This window comes from Gopherus flavomarginatus, chromosome 15, assembly GCF_025201925.1.
Source record: "Gopherus flavomarginatus isolate rGopFla2 chromosome 15, rGopFla2.mat.asm, whole genome shotgun sequence".
Taxonomy (NCBI): domain Eukaryota; kingdom Metazoa; phylum Chordata; order Testudines; family Testudinidae; genus Gopherus; species Gopherus flavomarginatus.
Genome location: NC_066631.1, coordinates 14611935 through 14633605, shown reverse-complemented (window position 1 = coordinate 14633605; position 21671 = coordinate 14611935). Strand labels below are relative to the sequence as shown.

At 40.3% G+C, this 21671-nt stretch overlaps 1 protein-coding gene across 2 annotated transcripts in view; it reads left to right on the top strand.

Moving 5' to 3' along the window:
- Positions 1-21186, top strand: part of DGCR2 (DiGeorge syndrome critical region gene 2) — a 64009-nt gene extending 42823 nt beyond the window's left edge. For both annotated transcript variants that reach the window (XM_050923992.1, XM_050923991.1), the window contains 3 exons: positions 12794-12946; positions 14444-14680; positions 16384-21186. In XM_050923992.1, coding sequence (XP_050779949.1) covers positions 12794-12946; positions 14444-14680; positions 16384-16625 — 632 coding nt within the window. In that variant the 3' untranslated portion in view covers positions 16626-21186. The remainder of the gene's footprint in view (positions 1-12793; positions 12947-14443; positions 14681-16383) is intronic.
- The last annotated feature ends 485 nt before the right edge of the window (positions 21187-21671 follow it).

Here is a 21671-nt window from a genome sequence, read left to right as displayed (position 1 = left end):
GGGCAGCAAATCTTGGACCCTCAAGGAAGGGCAAGGGGGCTGGGAGGATTGGAAGCTGGGCCTGAAGTGGGGAGGGGAGGGGCATCTGGAGATGGGTGGAGAGCACAGACCCTTGTGTGAAGAGAGACAGTGTGGGATTCTGGCATGAAGGAAGGGATGAGGAGACTTGCAGGGGCCTTGTGAGGGTGGCACACAGAAAACTGAGGAGAACCAAGATATCTCTCCATCTTGGTGAGGCTTGGTATGTCCTTGACAGAAACATTTAATGTTAAGATGATCTTACCAGGAATGGATTAATAAAAGTATCTGAATCTGTATTAGTAGAAAGTAGCCTTTTTTTAAACTTGTGGTACGCAGTGCTCCCTCTCCTCTTTCCAGGTGCGTCTGATGATCTTCTCTGATGTTGCTGACACAGAGTGCCCTCCTTTCTCGTCATTTACCCCACAGGAATAGCTTCAGGTTCAGTGTGGAGGTGTAACCCAGAAACTTAGGCCAACAGTATCTAAAAGCCTGTTGCTGGTGGGACTGGCGGGACCATCTGTCTGCCCCCTCCCTTCCAAGTGTCTTATGGTACCTGCTGGCTATCTATGGATAAATGAGGGCAAAACATTCTGCAGTTTTGATCATGTTTTCTATATTAGCTGCTGTGCCTAATCTCCAGAATGTATTTTAATCTTTCTTAATTGTATTTATAACTTTGAATGTTCGTGCTTAGTGCATTTGCAGTGTTGGAGACGTGTTGATTCCAGGGTATTAGAGAGACAAGTTGCTTGGTATAGACAATTATTTCAGTCTGGAGATGAGCTCATAAGAGGCCACCGCTTTCTATGTTCTGTGGTATTTAGATGTTGCTTGTGATTATTAGAACTGGGAGCACTGGCTGTTGGGAGTCTGAAAGGATAGGAAACAGGAAGGAGAGGGGAGCAGTTAAAGGATGCAGCAGCAGCTAGGTAAAGAGGTTTCCACTTTAAAAATAAAGTCGTGTTGAAGTTTTTAGTACCTTGCCTGGTTGATACAACACGTTCATCAGCTCTCCAGAGTTGGGGATAATCAATGACATCAAAAGGCAGCAGATTCAAAACTTGTAAAGTTTTGACATAACATAGACTCATAGACTCTAGGACTGGAAGGGACCTCGAGAGGTCATCGAGTCCAGTCCTCTGCCCTCACGGCAGGACCAAATACTGTCTAGACCATCCCTAATAGACATTTATCTAACCTACTCTTAAATATCTCCACAGATGGAGATTCCACAACTTCCCTAGGCAATCTATTCCAGTGTTTAACTACCCTGACAGTTAGGAACTTTTTCCTAATCTCCAACCTAAATCTCCCTTGCTGCAGTTTAAGCCCATTGCTTCTTGTTCTATCATTGGAGGCTAAGATGAACAAGTTTTCTCCCTCCTCCTGGTGACACCCTTTTAGATACCTGAAAACTGCTATCATGTCCCCTCTCAGTCTTCTCTTTTCCAAACTAAACAAACCCAATTGTTTCAGCCTTCCTTCATAGGTCATGTTCTTAATCATTCTTGTTGCTCTTCTCTGGACCCTCTCCAATTTCTCCACATCTTTCTTGAAATGCGGTGCCCAGAACGACACAATACTCCAGTTGAGGCCTAACCAGCGCAGAGTAAAGCGGAAGAATGACTTCTCGTGTCTTGTTTACAACACACCTGTTAATGCATCCCAGAATCACGTTTGCTTTTTTTGCAACAGTATCACACTGTTGACTCATATTAAGCTTGTGGTCCACTATGACCCCTAGATCTCTTTCTGCCATACTCCTTCCTAGACAGTCTCGTCCCATTCTGTATGTGTGAAACTGATTGTTCCTTCCTAAGTGGAGCACTTTGCATTTATCTTTATTGAACTTCATCCTGTTTACCTCAGACCATTTCTCCAATTTGTCCAGATCATTTTGAATTTTGACCCTGTCCTCCAAAGCAGTTGCAATCCCTCCCAGTTTGGTATCGTCTGCAAACTTAATAAGCGTACTTTCTATGCCAACATCTAAATCGTTGATGAAGATATTGAACAGAGCCGGTCCCAAAACAGACCCCTGCGGAACCCCACTTGTTATACCTTTCCAGCAGGATTGAGAACCATTAATAACTACTCTCTGAGTACGGTTATCCAGCCAGTTATGCACCCACCTTATAGTAGCCCCATCTAAATTGTACTTTCCTAGTTTATCTATAAGAATATCATGCGAGACCGTATCAAATGCCTTACTAAAGTCTAGGTATATCACATCCACCGCTTCTCTCTTATGCACAAGGCTCGTTATCCTATCAAAGAATGCTATCAGATTAGTTTGACATGATTTGTTCTTTACAAATCCATGCTGGCTATTCCCTATCACCTTACCACCTTCCAAGAGTTTGCAGATGATTTCTTTAATTACTTGCTCCATTATCTTCCCTGGCACAGAAGTTAAACTAACTGGTCTATTGTTTCCTGGGTTGTTTTTATTTCCCTTTTTATAGATGGGCACTATATTTGCCCTTTTCCAGTCTTCTGGAATCTCCCCCGTCTCCCATGATTTCCAAAGATAATAGCTAGAGGCTCAGATACCTCCTCTATTAACTCCTTGAGTATTCTAGGATACATTTCATCAGGCCCTGGTGACTTGCAGGCATCTAACTTTTCTAAGTGATTTTTTTATTTGCTCTTTTTTAATTTTATCTTCTAAACCTACCCTCTTCCCGTAAGCATTCACTATATTAGACATTCCTTCAGACTTCTCAGTGAAGACCGAAACAAAAGTCATTAAGCATCTCTGCCATTTCCAAGTCTCCCGTTACTGTTTCCCCTTCCTCACTGAGCAGTGGGCCTACCCTGTCCTTGGCCTTCCTCTTGCTTCTAATGTATTGATAAAAAGTCTTCTTGTTTCCCTTTATTCCCATAGCTAGTTTGAGCTCATTTTGTGCCTTTGCCTTTCTAATCTTGCCTCTGCGTTCCTGTGTTATTTCCTATATTCGTCCTTTGTAATCTGACCTAGTTTCCATTTTTTATATGATGCCTTTTAACATGTAATTAGGCTGTGGAATTCATTGCTCCTGGATTTCACTGAGGGTAAAAACATAGCAAGCTTCAAAAAAGGGTTGGATACACAGTTGGATAACGCAACTATTCAGAGTTGTTATAGTTAGTTATGCTGGAATCTTGGGTACGTCTCCTTTTCTCTGGTGTCTGGGTGTATAATCTTATTCGTGTACTTATATTATTTTTGTTCTTAAGTTGACTTGTTTCAAGGGCTTTTTGGTGGTGGGTGGTGTTTCAGGATAGAAAGGGGTGTCAGTGGTGTGTGTCATTCTTACCATATGGTGGAAAGTTCTTAGTCTTAGAAATATTGATACCCAGAAAGGTGGTGACAATGGAAATCATTTGGTGCCTTGCCTGCCACGTGTATGTGTGGTCAGTCTCTCCAAATATGTATCCAGAGCTCTAGTGAGTGGTGGGCAGGGGCCTATCATGGTATGTATTACCACCACTGACTTGGGGGGTAGAAGAGAAGTCCCAGCACCTTAATTCAGATTAGGAAAGTCTATAGGTTCAAATGCTTTTGGTTCCCTGCACAGGACCAACTAGATGAGGAAATTCAAAGGTGATGTAAAGAGGGGTTAAGTTTATATGGCACTGATGAACTTTTGGGGTAGAGGAAAGCTAGCAACGAGATGTTCCCCCAGAATCAAAGTGAAAACAGCACAGAAGATTGGCAAGTGTATGTTTGTTTTTAAATGGGAAGATAGAGAACTGACCCACAGGGTCTGAGGAGCATTCAGGTTCCAGTAATATCTACTAGGAATGTTAGGAGCACCAGGAACTCCATATAAACATAAAGGAGTATCTGTATATGGTAGTGAAAGATAGGACAGAAATTGCTACTGAAATGGAGAAGGGACAGGTTGAAATGAGTGGTACAGGTCAGGGCCAAAATACCCATGATGTCTACTATGAGGTAAATTTAAACCTGATAAATAAACCTATATATGCCTGTATACCAGTGCACAAAGCTTAGAAACAGAAATAGGTGACCTAGAATGCCTGGCAATGGAAGGGCACTGTGCCATCAGTGTTGCAAGGATTCTGGGAATTATAAACCAGTGAATTCTTATTTCAGTACTGAGTGAATTGGTTGAAAATTTAGAAATCTAGATCAGTGGTTCTCAGCCAGGGGTATGCAGAGGTCTTCTAGGAGGTCCATCAGCTCATCTAGATATTTGCCTAGTTTTACAACAGGCTACATAAAGAGCACTAGCGAAGTCAGTACAAATTAAAATTTCATACTGACAATGACTTGCTTATATTGTACTATATACTATATGCTAAAATGTAAGTTCAATATTAATGTTCCAATTGATTTGTTTTATAATGTGCTAAAATGAGGAAAGTAAGCAATTTTTCAGTAATACTGTGTTATGGTGCTTGTATTTTTATGTCTGATTTTGTAAGCAAATAATTTTTAAGTGAGGTGAAACTTAAGACTCCTGAAAGATGTACAGTAGTCTGGAAAGGTTTAGCCACTGATCTAGATGCGGTAAATCAGCAGGGTTTCTGTAACGAAAAATAATCTCCAGTCCAGAACTCTGAGCATGTCATTATCCAGTGCAGTGGCTCTCAAACTTTTTTTTTCACTGGTGACCCCTTTCACGTAGCAAGCCTCTGAGTGTGACTCCCTCACCCATATAAATTAAAAACACTTTTTTTAAAAATATATTTATCATTATAAATGCTGCAGCAAAGTGGGGCTTGGGGCGCAAGTTGACAGCTTGCGACCCTCCCCCCCTTTCCCCCCCCCGTAATAACCTCGTGACCCCTTGAGAGGTCCTAATCTAGTGGATAAAAGGGAGTTGCTAAACTATAAAGAGAAACTCTTCTTCAAGCTGGCCAGCAACTGCTGCAGATTAGGGGAGAAAACCACCTCCGATGGACAGGTTTTCGTAACTGTCCATTACAGAAATTCTTGCACTTTCCTCTGAAGCATCTAAGTACTAGCCACTTCTAGACCCTGAATGTTGGACCGGATAGACCACTAGTGTGATCTGGTCTGGCAATTCCAGTATACCTTGGTTCAGACAGCAAACAGAAGCTTTTGAGCTTGTGGGTTTTTTGTTTTGTTTTTTTGTTTTCCAGTAATGTTAAGTAAAGACCATCTGAGTTTATTTTTAACAAACCTATTCACTCTTCAAAGTTTCCCCTGGTTTTCATTGAGAGTAGCATGATGCTACTGTTTGTCAGAATTCAATCAGAACAATAGCTTTGAACAAAGCAGGCTGGACTAGTACTCATTTGTTTTTTAGTGTGTGCTAGCCGGTAGATGGTGCTGTTTATCACTGAACAGAATTTGGTGCAAATAATCTGATGATTTTATTAGGTTCAGTTATTTTAAAAAAGCAAATGTCCCCACTGTTCTTTTCATTCTTCTGTACCAGCCCAGTCATTTGGATACACTTGATTCAAACCAGCAAGTGGAGGGAGAGCACTCTATGCAATTTGACATCCCCTGCTATGTAAGGTGCTTGCCAGGTCAGATTCCCCACTTGTTTCATCTTCATTAGGTGGAATAGGTCTAGGTAACTGAGAGTATTTGGAGTTCTCAAAGACTAGGCAGACTGACAACATAGGATTTTTTTAAGTCATTTAGAAAGGTTTTCTAAAGTTACTTCCTGATTTCAGACTGGTATTGCACTTTTGCACAGTGTCTAACTGAAGCTGCAGTGCCCATGGCCTCTCATGCATTAACTGCTATGCAAATAGGTATACAGATTGGCTAAGATCCATAACTCTCTGTAACGAGGGTTACAGCCAAAATGAGAAGGTGCAGTCTCCGTGGAGCCACAACGTTTAACAGAGCATGGTCAATTCCTTTTGCCTCAATTATTTTAAGAGGCTTTGGCCATCTAAAAGCAAGAGATAGGAAATATATACCTGGAGTACCTGGGACTTGCTCCTCTAAAATTGTTTGGAAACAGGTGCTTTTCTCTCACTGATAAGCTTCAGTGAGGTAGGGATTATCTTCTCTTGTGCCAGTTAGGTGATGTAGCAGAGAAACCTTTGCCCTAGAGCAGTCATACCACCATGTTTTGTGGGTTTTTTGCTTAGGGGGAGAAAGGACTAATGTTCACTTGGTATATAAGGTACATCAGACTTTGTGTTGGTAAAAATACTGTGGACTGTGAGTTATAATTTTACAGGATGGTCCAGGAGAAATTGATCTAAGTTTTCTTGCTTGCATTTGTCTAAGCATCTATTGATTCTGTTTTCTCAAGGGAGTTATTGGATGATTATGGCTTTGGGTTCCAGGTACTAGCTACTTATATGCAGGTATAATGCAAGAAGTAGTTATAAATTGTGCAGAAGAGCTTCAGTAATTGCTCAGTTCCCATGTAACATACTGATCACTTAAACAGATATTTGAAAGCTGATTGTTTTTTTTTTGTTCTTGGGCCGTACAAATTGAAATTTATTCTGCACTGTATTACTTGTAAGCTGGGATGTGAATTTAAGTCTTGGTTCCCTTTAAAAGGGGCTTATTCAAAAAACATTTTTTTTACTTGTGTGGTGCTTTTTGCATAATAAAATCACCTAATTATATTTCAGGTTACAAAAGATGTAGTTGTGTTTCAGAACACTCTACCGTATGGAATGTGTGGAGATTCCCCCCTCCCTCCCACAAAAAAAGGGGGAGTAAATAACCTAAATACCCCCAAACCTTTCTACTAAGTGTGTGGCAATAGAAACCAAGCAAGTGCTTATCGGCTACAAATCTGTCCGGAAGCCATGCTTGTCATAAGACTGATCTATAAGTCATGTTCATGATTAAAAACTGCTAGCTTCTTCCTGTTTTATTAGTCATGTTCAGTATGAAAGTTAAGCTTAAACTTGCACTAGGAAGGGGTGGGGGGGAATGACAGCTTTCCTCCCACTATTATCAGCAGTGTTAAGATTTGCCTATACCCAAGCACCAAATTCTTATCTTAAACTATTTTAGTGCAACATCAGCCAACAGACAGAATTGAGATGACCAGGGATAACCTTGCTGCAGTGTTCTTTTAATCCTTGTTTATGCTGTGGATTTTAACTATTTCATGCATGCAATTTTTGAAGAGTATATTTTACCTCTCTGTACTCCCTGTCTTAAGACGCTTCATTCTCTAGTGAAACTGTGACAACACCTTAGAAATAGTGTTGTATTCTTGTCTGAGAAGCTATTTTTATTTTATTAACTAACTTAATTGTTGGGGAAGAGATTGGCAGCTGTAAAATTTAGTTCATAATAAAATCTGCTCTGGTGGTGTTCAACACTGACATTTTGAAATGAAGCATGTCAATTTTCCCCTCTGGGGTTTTACAGATATTTGGTGACTAAACTAGTAAGTTGCTTTCTTTTATCAGCTTAGATTTGTCTTTGTACTGGATCTCTTCCCAAAACCCCATCTCAGGAGAAACAAAACTGTTTAATTTATGTACTGTTGATTAGTAGTCTTCCAAAGAGAGACCATGGGGAAATAAATCTTGCTGCTGAGTTGGCAGATTGTAAGTTCTTACTGTCTGAGTGGGGAAGCAGCAACTGTAATAGTACACATGACTATTTTTTAAAGGAATTAGGAAGGGAGGAAACACTTCAGTCCGAGGAATTTGCTGAGCAGTCACATCTGCAGTACTTCAGAAGACACTTTATCCTTTTGACTTGTTGAGGAAAAATTATTGTAGTGCCTTGCATTTACAATACCACAGCTGAGGGGAAGTATGTATGTGGTTCTATTTGCTCTCTGTGGGTGTGACAAAGTAATATATTTGTGTGACATCTGTTCAGACAGATCCACCCGTATCTTTCAGTGCATTTTTTGTTTCTTTTAATATTTCTATGAATTAGCAAGCTCAGTGTGTAGAAGCCTCTGTAGTGAATGTAAATTGATGCATAGTCATAGGATACTGTTGCTGTCTCCAGTTCCGGAAAGCTGTCATACACTCAGCTGCCAGCATTTGGTGAAATAAACAATTTAGGAATAAAGTGTCACACTAGAGACGTATGTTCCATACCTCTATAAAAGTAGAGTAGAATGTCTTCCATTGCCACTTTGGTTTATGATAGAGTCCCTTACCAGGCCAAGCAGGCAGAATTTCTAGACACACCTTTCCGGACCATGACAAGGATCACTTTGAAAGAGGGCTGTGACCAGAAATGGACTGAGACCTGCAGCCGTGGTAGATGTCAAGAAAATACATGGAAGCAGAAGTAGGCAGTATATTGTGTTGTGGGCAGGGGTGAGGGGGTGAGTTGGGGATGACCACAAACTCATGGTTGCGAGCAAAAAGAGAGAGGCTGTTTGTTTTTAGTGTGTTCACACTGAGCAAATGAGGTTAAAGGGGCAGCTTTAGATAAGTGAATTTATCAAATTCTCATTTTCACTTAACTTTTTGTTGTGTGCCATTAGGAGGAAGAAGTAACGAGCTAAAGAAGGGGATACTTTAGAGGAAGATAGATAGGAAACGAGGGAGGCTGAAGAAGCTTGTTAAAGCTATTCTCTTACAGCGAAAGTAGAGAAAGTGCTGTTTCATTTACATTGTTAAACGCAGAAAACTAGGAGAATAGCAGAAAGGAAAAATCAGATGGCAGGTGAGGTAGGTTTTATATCCAGATTTATTGTTGATTCATTTAGCTAAAATACTGAAAATGTAAGTAATTTGCAAACCCTCCATGTGATTGATAGTTATTTGGGTGGTTGCTTAGTTGCTGCTTGTGATTAAGCTTAGGGAACCAAGATAGTTCTGGGTTACGATGGCGAGTCAAGAGGGTTGGTAAAGCTATTTGGTCAATATACAAGATTTTCTAAAGGATACATCTCACTTGCTGAATTTAACAGAAAACGAAAGAAAAGACTTGGAAGAGCCTCATCCTACATCCCCACTTCCACTGCCTTTTCAGAAAAAAACACACACACACTTTGTAAAATGGCACTTACACCATTTCAAAGTAAATTTTACTATATTTCAAATATCAGGCAGCAACTAAAGAGCAGTTCAAGCTGGGAATGGTGGCTGGGGATGCATAAGCTTCTGAAGGAGGAGACAAATATTGTCACTGGGAGTTGAGATTGTGGATGTTCACAGAAGTCCTTGGACAGCTGGGTGGAAGACATCTGGCTAACTTGTTAAGGGCATATATCAATGAAAGTCTATTGCGTGGGGTGGGCTTCTATTAAGAATTAAAAATAAGATTGTGTATGTTAACTGTGAGACAGTAATTTATAGAAACAGAAGTAGTGTGTACAATCACTAGAGGTGGGATTCATAACCTCAAACACAGAGAAGATAAATCTATTTGAAATATTTCACCGCTGTAACCTCATCTGACAGTTTTATTACTATAATAGCACCAACGCAGAATACAAATAGGAGTACATTCAGGGGAATTTTTTTTGTTAATTTTATTATCTAAAGTTAAGTAGTTCAATCTTGGAATCGAACTGCGAAATGTAGAAGACCTTTTTCCAAAAATTCCTTGTAGTAAGTCTCTAATACAATCTTAGCACAAGTCAGACTATTTTGTATGTGGATGTATTAATCTGTTGTGAGTGATCCATAAAATGCAACATAGGAAGCTGGGGAATGTACAGCTGTAAAAGAGCAGCCCTTCCGAGGGACAGCAGCACTGAAGGCAGTGCCCAGTTAGTAATCTTAAAATGGTATTCCTTAGCCCAGTTGTGTATGTTCCCATGTTCTCTGGCTGTTCTTTGGATCAAGTAATTTGTTTTCAAAGTCAAATATAGAATTGTGCTCATTTTATAAAATAACTTGGTGCATGATATAAAAAGTGCTGGGGATTTGTAGTGAAGTTCATTTGAGAAACACAATACTTAAGATTTCAACTTCCAGCAGCTCATGTGCAGAAGTTTGCTGAGATCAGTATAATCACTGCTTTTATTTAGCAGCAATATGCAAGTAATATATAGCTGTGTCCTCTTCATCCAGTGCAGACAGTCCTGTCTCTTAGCTATTGCTGTACCTGAAAGAGAAAAAGCATGGATAAAGCTAAATCCAGGCAAAATGTAACGGCTAGCCTTCATTTGATACAAGACTAGCCGCTAATCAAGGTAGGATGCAGTCTTTGAGTCATGTAGAACTCATCTCTGATCCTGAACATCCAGGTAACAGTCACTTTCCATCTTTGGCTAGCAAGAAGACTGCTGAATCCTCTGACAGTGGATCTAGCTTTTGTGGACTGTCTGGTGGATATCTTCCGGTTGGACTGTTGTAATTGCTTCTATGTGGGAATAGGCAGAAAGTTCGCAGCAGCTCATCCCTGAAGTAAAAGAAGCCAAACAGAGTGTGTCTGCAAAATGCACTGACTCCATGTTCACTTCAAGGTTCTGATGCTGATCTACAAAGCCCTTAATGGATAGGTCCAAATTATCTCCCTCTGCAGCCCACCACAGTTGTCTGGCACACTGCACCTAACAAAGCCATGGGTTCACGAGAGCTAGAGGCAGAACCCTCTCAGCAGAGGACTTGGATCTCTGGGATGGAGACCAGGAAGAGTTCAACACTTGCTGTCTAGAAGTTTCATGTCAGGACTCTTTGCCAAAGCATTTGTTAAATAGCCACAGTGACCGCATACACTGGCAGCGCTTTCACATAGAAGCTGACAGCTGAAGTGAAAGTGGAATGGAGCATTGATGACCACTTTGGGGCGTATATCACTATTTTGTTAATATTTGTTCATGTAAAACGCCTACGTTCTGCTGTGATACGCGCTTTATAAATGCCCAGATTCAGCACTTGCTGCCGGCTTTGGTATCTCAGCATCTTGTCTTGCATGTTTTTGAAACAAAACTTATTTCCAACTTCAGTGATTTAATTTAGAAGTTAAAGTAGCTGTAATAAGAACATGATTTGAATTGTGACCATATCAAGTTTCAATATGTACGTCTAACTAGCTTAAAAATTTAAACCTTTTTAAAGTTTAAAAAACTCCTCCTCCTGTATTTTAAAAAGGCTGTAGATTAGAGCCAGGTAATGCCATTTGTAGTGTCAGCGTTACTGTGTTCTGGAAGTAGGACCAAGGGCAGTCTCCAGGCTGTTCAGGAAGTTCTACTGGAACATTCAAGCACTCTGTGGTGAGCACTACCATTCTGTGATAACAGTGGAGAGGATTTTATGGCTCGCAGAGGCTTTACTTTCTATACCTGTCATATTTGGCAGGGTATTATGACATATGGCTTTCTGTGGAGTGGTGTCTAATTAGAATATGGGGATGGTACATTCAGATGAACAGCCTAACCTACCACAGTCTTGGGATTTGAAACTGCTTTCTTACCAGGCTTCTACGTCATCTCAGTACTTAAAAAACACTTTTATCTTTATTAACATAACGTGGTAGCAATTCAAAAGTGAACGAGGCAATAATTTTTACAATAAGTGATTAGTCAGCTAAACATGGTATTTAACAAAGCATTAGTTAAAGGTGGTATTTTGCGATATTCGTTAGCACTTGTGACAACAAAGATTTGCAGTTTGGCCTTTCATGCAGGCCTTCTTTTTAACTATCCTCTTCCTATAAATGGATTCTCCTAGCTGTGACGCAGTTGACAAGGAGAAGGCCTGTGGGAGACATAGTCTGAGTTGGGTGGGCTGGGTAGTGACTAGTGGATCTGTGAGCTGCTCTGATTCAGTGGCTACAAACCCGTCTGTGGAATGTTTATTTGAGAGAGATGTGCACACTTGGGTTTCTAGTTAGTAGAGCTTGTGTCTGCAATAACTGCAGTGCCCAAGCTGGACAAATGCCCATGTCCTGCTTCAATCCCCTCCTAACCCTGTGGTGTTCCTCTACTCAAAGGCCTTTAACGTGAGATTTATGTGAGGAACCAGGATTTGGCCACCTGTGTGTATTTTCATACAAAATGTCTGCATGTATACCCTCCGAAAAATAATGATTCTTATTTATGGTACAAATAATAAACAGTGCTGGTGCATGCCATTTGAGGAGCATGGATACTTTCTCAACAGGAGGTCCAAGGATCTGGAATTAGTGGATATGGTGTAGAAATGGGAGTGTAGATATCTGGTCCAGTTCCTGGATCTGCCACTGGCTTGCAGTGTGACCTTGAGCAAATTTCTTACTACTTTCTCCCTCAATTTCCTCACCACTTAAATAGGGATAATGATGTTGGCCCATCTTTTTGAAGCATTTTGAGAGCGACACATGAAAAGCACTACAGTATATAAATGCAGAGTATAACGATCTCCTCTAGGTGATATGTAAAACATTTTCATTCATACAGATGGATAAATTGAAATTCAAAAGAATAGTGACCTGTCCAAGATCAGGCATGAAGGTTCTGGTAGAGCTGGGAATAGAACCCAGATTTCCTAATTCCTAGGCCTTTCCTTTAACCGTAGGACTGATCTTTACACTCTCGGAGCACAGATCTATTGACTGTCTGGTGCAAACAAAGATCAGTATCTGAAATGCTCTTAAACTTCTGCTTTTCCCCTCTCCATGTCATGCAAGACTTTCATCTGTAGTCTTAAGCACTTGGTTCCACTATGCTGGATAACAAATTTAAAGGGAATCCAGATTCGTTACAATGGATGGATTTCCTAATAACTTTTTAATATACAATTTTCTGCATGTATGAAATGTAGATGAGTTTAAAACCTAGTTATTAATCTTCACTCTAGGTTCATACTTCCCCCCAGTATTGAAAGAAAACTTCAAGAAAAATAACACTTGGTGAAAGTAATAATTGTTTTTCGTTTTTTGTTTTTAATTTAATTCACCTAACAGATGGCAACAGTTTATTTGACTCGATGGCAAGTGGAATGCGGCTGATAGTAAGCTGCATTTCCTCCTTCCTTATCTTATCTCTACTGCTCTTCATGGTCCACCGGCTGCGCCAGAGACGCAGAGAGCGCATTGAGTCTTTGATTGGAGTAAATTGTAAGTATTCTGTAACTGCAGTTTTAGCCAGTTTTGTGATAGCTGTGTTGGTCCCAGGATATTAGAGTGACAGATGTGGGTGAGATAATATCTTCTATTGGACCTGCTTTGTTGGTGAGAGAGACCAGCTTTTGAGCTTGCACAGAGCTCTTCAGGTGTGGGGGGAGTACTCAAAGGGTGTGTCTGCACTGCAGTTAAACACCCGTGGGTGGCCTGTGTCAGCTGACGTGGGCTTGTGGGGATCAGGCTGCAGGGCTGTAAAAATGTGTAGGGGCTTGGACTGGAGCCTGGGCACTGGGATCCTCCCCCGTTTGCTCATCACTGGATAAGCCTGGGAGCTTAAATTCATAACTTTGCTAGGTACTAAAAATCCTGGACTGAATAGAGACACTGATTTGTAGCTGTCCCCTTCACCTTGAGTGGTCCCTTGAAATATTTGTTAACTAATTATAATAAAAAATCTGTTCCGCCTTGTGTTTAACTGTGACACTGAGTACACTTTTCGGCTGAAGAGCAGCTCTGTGTAAGCTTGGCTCTCACCGCCAGAAGTTGGTCCAGTCAAAGATATTGCCTCACCCACATTGCAGTTCTAGCTCAGTGCTTCCAAAGCAGATTAACCTCAACTGCACACAGGCATCTCAGTGTGGAATTCAAGTGTCCACATGGGGAGATAGTGTGGAATAGCTTTTGTGCCTTACATTCGCAGCCTAACTGTTGCACACTAACTTCCCCTGAATTCCCTGTGTAGACAAGCCCTTAGTAATAGAATCACAAGTCTCTGCCATGTAAAGAGAGCAAATGGGAATTTGGCTATGAGCTGACCTGTTCAGTGGCTGTATCTGAACACCTCTGCATACTGGCTTGAATTGTCATGATTTTCAAAAAATTTAATTCTGTGGGGCATGCCTCATCTTTCTAAAGATCTTGTACTGACACCAGTCTTTGTTTCTCCTTCTGTTTTGGTAGGCTAATAGGTAGGAATGTTAATGTGCCTGATTAGTATGCTTGCTCACATGATGTAGTCCTCATTTGACATAGTACCCTTATCAAGTGTTCCAACATTCTTCTCTTTATCCATTCGTTGAGGGAATATCAGTGGTAATAACATTTGTACCATGCCCAAAGGGGTGCTTGGGCACCTTGTAGAACAAACAGACAAGATCCCTACTTGAAGGAGCTTTTAAGTTTAGAATTTAGATATGACGTGGGTGAGGGTGAGGACAAACGAGTGGGGAGAGAGAAAAATAATCGATGTTTCGTGATTGGCTAAGGTTTTTATATGCTTCTGGATGAATGACGTTTAGGCATGGCAGTAGCATTGTGGGATTTAGGGTGAATTTGAATGAGGCAAAAGTATGGCTTCATTATGTAGGTTTTAGGAGAGATTCTGTGAATAAGGGGCAGAATGGAAGAAGGCGCAGAGGTGGGCCTTAGTCTGGAGGGAAAGGAAATAGGATAAAGCCACACATTTTTCTCATATTTTATTCTTTTAAACAGTGCACCATTTTAACTTGGGCCGCAGGATGCCTGGTTTTGATTATGGTCCAGATGGTTTTGGAACAGGCCTTACTCCGCTGCATCTTTCAGATGATGGCGAAGGCGGGGCATTTCATTTCCATGACCCCCCACCGCCTTATACAGCTTACAAATATCCTGATATTCAGCATCCCGATGACCCGCCTCCTCCTTATGAGGCTTCCATCAATCCAGACAGTATCCTTTGTTCTGCTCCAGGTATGTGGGCAGGAGTTTTGATGATTTTACGAGCTTGGTAACAAATATCTTTACGAGAAACACTCCAGTCCTCTTTTGTTCTGCTGAAAGGAAAGATAATCTGAACTAAACTGGAATGTACACCTATTTTAGGGATTCTATGATAGAAGAGCAAAGATATATTTCAGAATCTAATCTTTGACTTTTTGTGGCAAATGTTTTAATGCAAGTCTTGTTCTATAATAATTTTACTCTTAATACTAAAATTCTCTGGGCCTCTACATCAGTATTTGTATGAGTGCTGCAAACTTTTTTTAGCTCTTAAAAAACTTTAAAGAGGTAAAATCTATGAATTAAATATGATAGAGGAGAACTAAACTACAGCAGCTGAAGGCAGGAGAGCAAACAGTCTCTTGATGGGTAAATTTGGTCTATGCTGGTGGAGTAATCACAATGGGAGGGTTCTTGATGCTGGAATTTGTTTCCTCCATGCCTTATGGAGCACACTTTCCGTGCTCAGCTCACCTGTTCATACAGACCTTTGCCTGATGAAGGTTGTTTTCTTTAATTGAAGGTTTAGTCCTTTAGTTGTTGTAGGTGATCAACTAAAAGTTGATTATTTAATTGTTGTATTACATCCTGAGCTGAGATGAAGCGTGAATTTTTATAAAACAAACAGTAGGTCACTAACACTTCAGTACTCTTGATACCAGGATGGACACCTTAAGGTATTTTGAAGTTAAAAAAAAAAATTGACAAGTGTCTTCAATATAGCATAAGCTTTTTGAGGAATTTTTTTGATTTTGTTTTGCGTTGAATTTTTATAAAGATGTGAACCAGTAATACGCTCTGAGAGCTGTACATATACATGCAGTTACCATCACCTTTGAGTATACTCTTGCTATCCTGGAATTCTTGAAGTGTGCATATGTTAATGGCACACAAATGAACATATCCAAACAAAACGACCTAAATAGGGGAGACTGAAATACAGCAATAGTCCCTGAATTCTGAGCCATTGAAGGTATAAAAGCCAATATTTGGCATCAAGGAAGAGCGAGCTGGAATTCAGGGTTCATAGTTTAAGAGATATGACCTCAGATTTAGGTTTTGCAGACGCTATCTTATCAGAAGCTTTTATGAAACTTCAAAACAAAAATAATCCCAGTGAAAGCAGTGAGTATAACTTTAAACGTTTCCTTATAATAATTCCTAGCCAAAGCTTTACAGTACTTTCAGTGCTTGAGAACATTGCAAGTAAAACTAACAAGAAACATGAAACTGCCTTGTCTGTTTCAAACGTCCTTGGATGAATGCCTACAAAAATAGCAGAGTAAACTAGACCGAAATGTTCTCATATTTTTAATAATTTGTATGTTAGTAATACAGTAACAGTATTTATATTTCTACAGTGACTTAAGCAACTAATCCCTTATTTTAAAAACGTGCACGTTCATGAAGTGCTGCACACCCAGTATACGTGTTGACTAATGAGTCACATCCTGTCATGTTGTTGCTTATACCAAATTGTCTGTTTGGACCGACTCGCTAGATTTAACCTCTTCAGTGTGTGCCAGTTACTTGTTCGGTCTTTCTGGGGTTAGGTGTGAGGAGCACCTCATATGACAATCAAACTTAAATGCAGCTTCCTCATAGAATAACCACCCAGAGTGAACAGTGATAGGCCAGAGCTTTCTGATTCTTCTTGCCTTTCTCCCTTGCAGATGGCGTTCTCTCCCAGATAGTGCAGAGCAGTCAACCATCAGTAGAAAACAGTGATTTTTCACCACAGCTTACAGAGGAATCTCATCCTCCCTCAGTTGGCCCTTCTTCAGTGGAACTGGAAGACTCTGCAGATAGTAGCACCTTCCTTGTACCTCCTGACACGCCCCACAGCGAAAACACACCGGCAGAAACTCTTGCAGGAAGCCGCCACAGTCATTGTTCTCTTAATACCATTGTATAAAGGAATAAAATGCTTACTGCTGGCAGAAATAATACGAGCGACTGTTTGCACACAGCTGTACTGGCAAACACTAATCCATGGGGTGAACTTCAGAAGGAAGCTCCACTTTGGTTTTGAGCACCCTGCTTTTATGTTCTAGTATAGCACTGTGCCTCTTATTTTCAGCTGTCACTCATTCACTAATTAGTTTGTCCTTTAAATATGGATTGTGGAACCTGTACTTTTTTTTCCACTGGCTATGGGAAAGAAGGTGCAGAGAATTTTCTTTGACGACTTCTAAAGAGGAAAAAGCGTGGGTAGCTTTTTTGTCTTTTTTCATCACAGAGCAGAAACAAAAAAAATCAACATGTTTGAATTGGAATACCATGGGACCCAGGAAGTGGACTCTGACAAGAAAAGAGGAGAAGGGGCAGTCGCCATGTAACCTGTTGTTGTCTCTTGTGCTCCAGTGCTACACTCATGAAAAACTGGAGGATGAAAAGAATCAGCATAATGTTTGATTTCTTCTGCTTTCTGTGGAAATGGGTACTGAGCAAAACAAAACTGGGATTTGCAGTTACAACTTATTTATTTATCTGTAGCTGCAAATCTTATACTGAGAGGTTAACTTCTGATTCATAAGCAAGGATGTGTCTATAATACTGGCATCTCTTTAGTAGAGGCACGGCACATGTTAGGTAGTGCTTTGGGGAAGAGATGGGAAGGGATTAACTCCCTAATTGATACTTTAGTCATTTGAGATTTGTTCTGTTGTGTTAAACCTTTAAATCATCCCTTTCCTTTAAATCTAGCTTCATTTAAATTAACAAAACTAACTTGTGCACTACAACATGAGGCTCTTGTCAATCACTCACTAAACTTAACTTTCAAATTAGGCGAAGATGGATTCTGTTGGCTTGGATTTTATGAATACTGAATATTTTTTAGTTTGTTAGTGTTCTCAAAATGAAGTTGGATTTTAATGTACAGGGGATTTCCTTTCTCTTCTACCCTATCTTTCTTGCTTCTGATTCTCCCTGACTTACTGTAGCAGTCCCCACAATCAGAGCAGATCAAGTTAGTCATATAAGGAATTTGTACTGAACACTTCTCATGAGTGTTGTCCTGTTGCCTTATGAAAGGTAGCAAGCCTAGAGGGACAGGAAGAAAGCACGCCATGGGAAGGATATTGTGGTGTTTTTGGTTAATTTTGCTAGTTACAGACAAATGGTACAGGATTAATGGGATCCTATCCCAGCAATGTGCTTTCCCAGTGTAGCTGACTTTTTCCCCCCCCCATTGTAAATGCTGCTACTTTCTATTTGGTATCTTGCTATCTGCCCTACTGTACTTGGGGAGTGGCTTGATAGTTCAACCTCTTTGCAAAAAAAAAACAAAACAAACCCTGATTTTCATCGCCCAGGTTGTGTTTAGTGTCTCTTGAAATTCAGGCACTTGCTAACAATCTTAAACCCCTTGGTATGTAAAACACAGCTCTCACATGTGCTGCTAATGCAGGAGTGAGTGCAGTAGGAAGCACTGTTAGAAAGGCCCCTCCACTTGAGGAATCTTGTAAACATGGCCTGTTACCATTCACTGTCTAACTTTATAATCTGTTTTAAAATGAGTGGCACAGTTCTCCACCCAATGGAGTCATTGCCAGTTTCTCCTCTGAATTAGAGTCCTGGTCCAGTAGAGTGGAGGGGATAACAGAAGTCGGAGCCATGCATACAGCTTATGACTATATCAAGCATTTCTGAAGTATGAAAATAAAGCGGGTTTTGTGCACTTTTGGAGCACATTCATACGTTTTATACATTGTATGTACTGATTTTTCTTTAGTTTTATATGTACGAGTGCGTGCGTGTTTCTGGGTGGCGATTAATAAATACATGCTGTAGATGGTACCCTTTGTGCTGCATCAAACTAGGTGAAGCTAAGCTCTGGGATATGAGTTTGTCTCCCAGGCTGCAAAGTTAATACTTCTATAAAACTGGCTACACTATGTGATAGGACAGAGTATCATAGTTGACATGGTTAGGATACAAAGTCTCTACTCCGAACTGTTCCAGAATGGATTTTGTTAGCACTGGCCAATGGCAAACATCTTTCTTATCATTCCTTTAAAGCCAAGTGAATAGTCATTCTGTATAGCTCCCTAGCGCAATAATGAAAGGCCTTTAGGCTTGTTTTTGTCTCTTCTAATAGCTTCCTGGCCGAGGTGAACAGATACCTTACCTCACATGTCTCACAAGACTGCGTGAATCTGACCTCAGTCAGTTTTTACTGTAACGTGTTTCTCAGTGGTAGATTTATATAAAAATAAGCTTTGTTGCAACTCAATTTCATGATGGCTCATGGTTATAATTACTCTAAATACAGACTCTTTTCTGTAGATGTCTGTGTAATATTTTTCATAGCTTCTTACCTATTCCCACTTCAGTGGAGTAAAGGCTACAACTTTTCCCTGTTTTTTGTTGAGATTAACAGTAAACAGGAAAACTCCACTGTGGACAGAGCAGCTCACTTAGTACAGATCTCGTTTACCTCTCCATGAGCATCTAATTTGGCAATAAAATGGACATATTTCCCTTTTACTATCTCACTGTAGCATTTTTCATATATAATACGCCATCTTGGAGTAAGATCTGTTGTCTCTGAAAATGTCATTTCTACCAAGACTTCAGGACCAACTGGGGAAGAGTTAGTTTCTGTGAAAGCAGTTGACTCCTTATCAGAACTTCCGAGCCAATGGAAGAATGGCTGCTGTGAAGCTCCTGTTATGAACACCAATTCAAAAGACACTGGTGCTCAGCCTAGGAAACCCTTCATCTTAATAGATTGATTCTTTCTTTGGAATTCACATTTATTTTACGCATTGATTCCTTATCACCACACTCCTCTGGTTGCTGTTATTAAATAATAGTGGTGTATCTTTCTCCACGCATGAGGGAGCGGGTTGAAAAGATTCCTGTTACTTCATCATTCCTGGCAGTGCAAGTGAGTGAAAATGTGCACTTCTCTCCAGTTTGTATAATTGTTCATTGCAGCTAATTTTGCAAGGTTCCAAGGCTGTTCCGTGTAGGGCTGGCTAATGGGCTCCATTTTTGGCTTCGTACAAAATACTCTTCCTCAGATCTCCCTCCTCTACAACAAAATGTGGTGCCATATTGTTAAGGTTTTTGCTGTTCCTCCAAGAACTGTTTAGATATCCACTTGTATCAATGTTATCAACTGTGCATGCCCACGTATTCTCACTGCAGCATCTAGTGTTCTACTGGGTGGGTTAATAGCATATTTTAATTTCAGAAAGCTAAATGGTTTTAATTCTATACAAGAGATTAAAATTATGGCCATGTAGGTGTGTCAAGAGTTGTTAATTTGTTTGCATAATGTTCAGTCCTGGAATAGTTTGAGGTTCAAAATTAGACTTTTTTTTGTCCTTTCATGACAGGGCTTGATTGAACAGAAGTGTTAAATGGATTTAACCTTATTTCTGAAGGCCTAATCATGTGGCCCTTGCTCAGGCAGTCTTCTCATTGAAGTCCCATTTCAAGGGGAGCTTTCCTGTGTAAGGATTGCAGTATTGCACCCTTAAACTTTGTCAGTCTTCATTTGGAAAAATCAGCTTCATGAACTTTAAACTGTTCTCCTTCCCCGCCTAAAGCTATAAGGGTGTTTTGAGAGTTTTTTATTGAATGAATGAATGAATTTCTGCACACGCACTGCGTTTGGCAAGCTAAGGGTTCTTCCCTTTAGTGGTGGATCTTAGTTTCAAAGCACTAATTTTTTCTGTACAAAGCATAACTTGTCTTTCCTCTAGAAAATCTGCTTTCCAATTTAAGTAGGTGGGGGAAAGAAAAGTTATTCAACGCTTCTGTTTTATATGAAATTTCTGTCTAAAGCCCTTATGCATGATTGGAGGCTAGACCCTTAAATTGTAGCTAGCAAAGATAGTGAAGGTGAATCAGCAGCAACCCATGCATGTGGGTTCTGACATTGATTCCACTCTGGATAAAATATTGGATAGATTAATTAAATGACAAAGATCTGCTTCCCATATCAATATTCTGGATCAACCAGCTGCTGAGGTACAACATAAGGGACAACATTTTTTTTTTTTGTTTGCAGTATTGTGCACCTTTCAGAGCAGTGTGTTGGAGGTGGTTCTAGAAGAGACATGCTGCACTCTCAGCCACTTTCATCACCGTGCTGTATTGTGATCTGAATGCCAGACTTTTTTGTGTGCCTGGGGGGCTGCGAGAGAGAATGAGACCCAGCGTTTTACCTTCTCTTGAAAAATACTTTCAGCCAAGGCTGCATTTGCAGACTCCTCCTGTGTAGTTGATTTGTGACTGAATGTAACCGTGGCAGTGTATAAAAGATTTTGATATTCCATGAAATACCATGTAGAAATGAAATTTGATACTGTAATAATTCTGTCTGTGTGACATTTTATGTTTTTATGTTTTTAATTTCTTCTTTGGGGTTGGCACTAAGTCCTTTTTTTTTTTTTCTCAAGATGCTGTGAGAAACATTTCATCCAAATGCCAAATAAATGGTGTTCTGTAGGAGAAATGGATTGTTAATGTTATGGTGGTGTTTGAATCGGCTCTGTTCTGAACAGTAAAGGATCCGCTGGCCAAATCAGTCTTGAACCCAGATCTTGCAAAGTCTTGTGCAGATGCTTAACTTGCACACTACAGGTAGTTCCCTAGAAGTCCCCTTGAACGAGCATTGATACACAGTTAACTATCACAATAAATTCCATTGATACCATTTCTTTGGAGAAAGGACCTTGTTTCTGTCCCTCAGCTAACCCAATTGACGCAAAAGCCCCACCCATTGTTGCTGACCTGGCTTGGTAAAACACGTTTCCGTTACAGTCTGGGGGTTAAAGCAAGTCATTGAGTCAGTTACATGCCTGATCTTGCCACTGTTAGAATGGTTTGGGGCAGGAGGTGAGGCATAGGATTCATAGAGCCAGTGTCAAGTGTCCTATAGATCTCATGCGAAGAGATGGCGAACAGTCAGTTCTCTGAGAGGTGCTGCGAACAAACTGTGTGG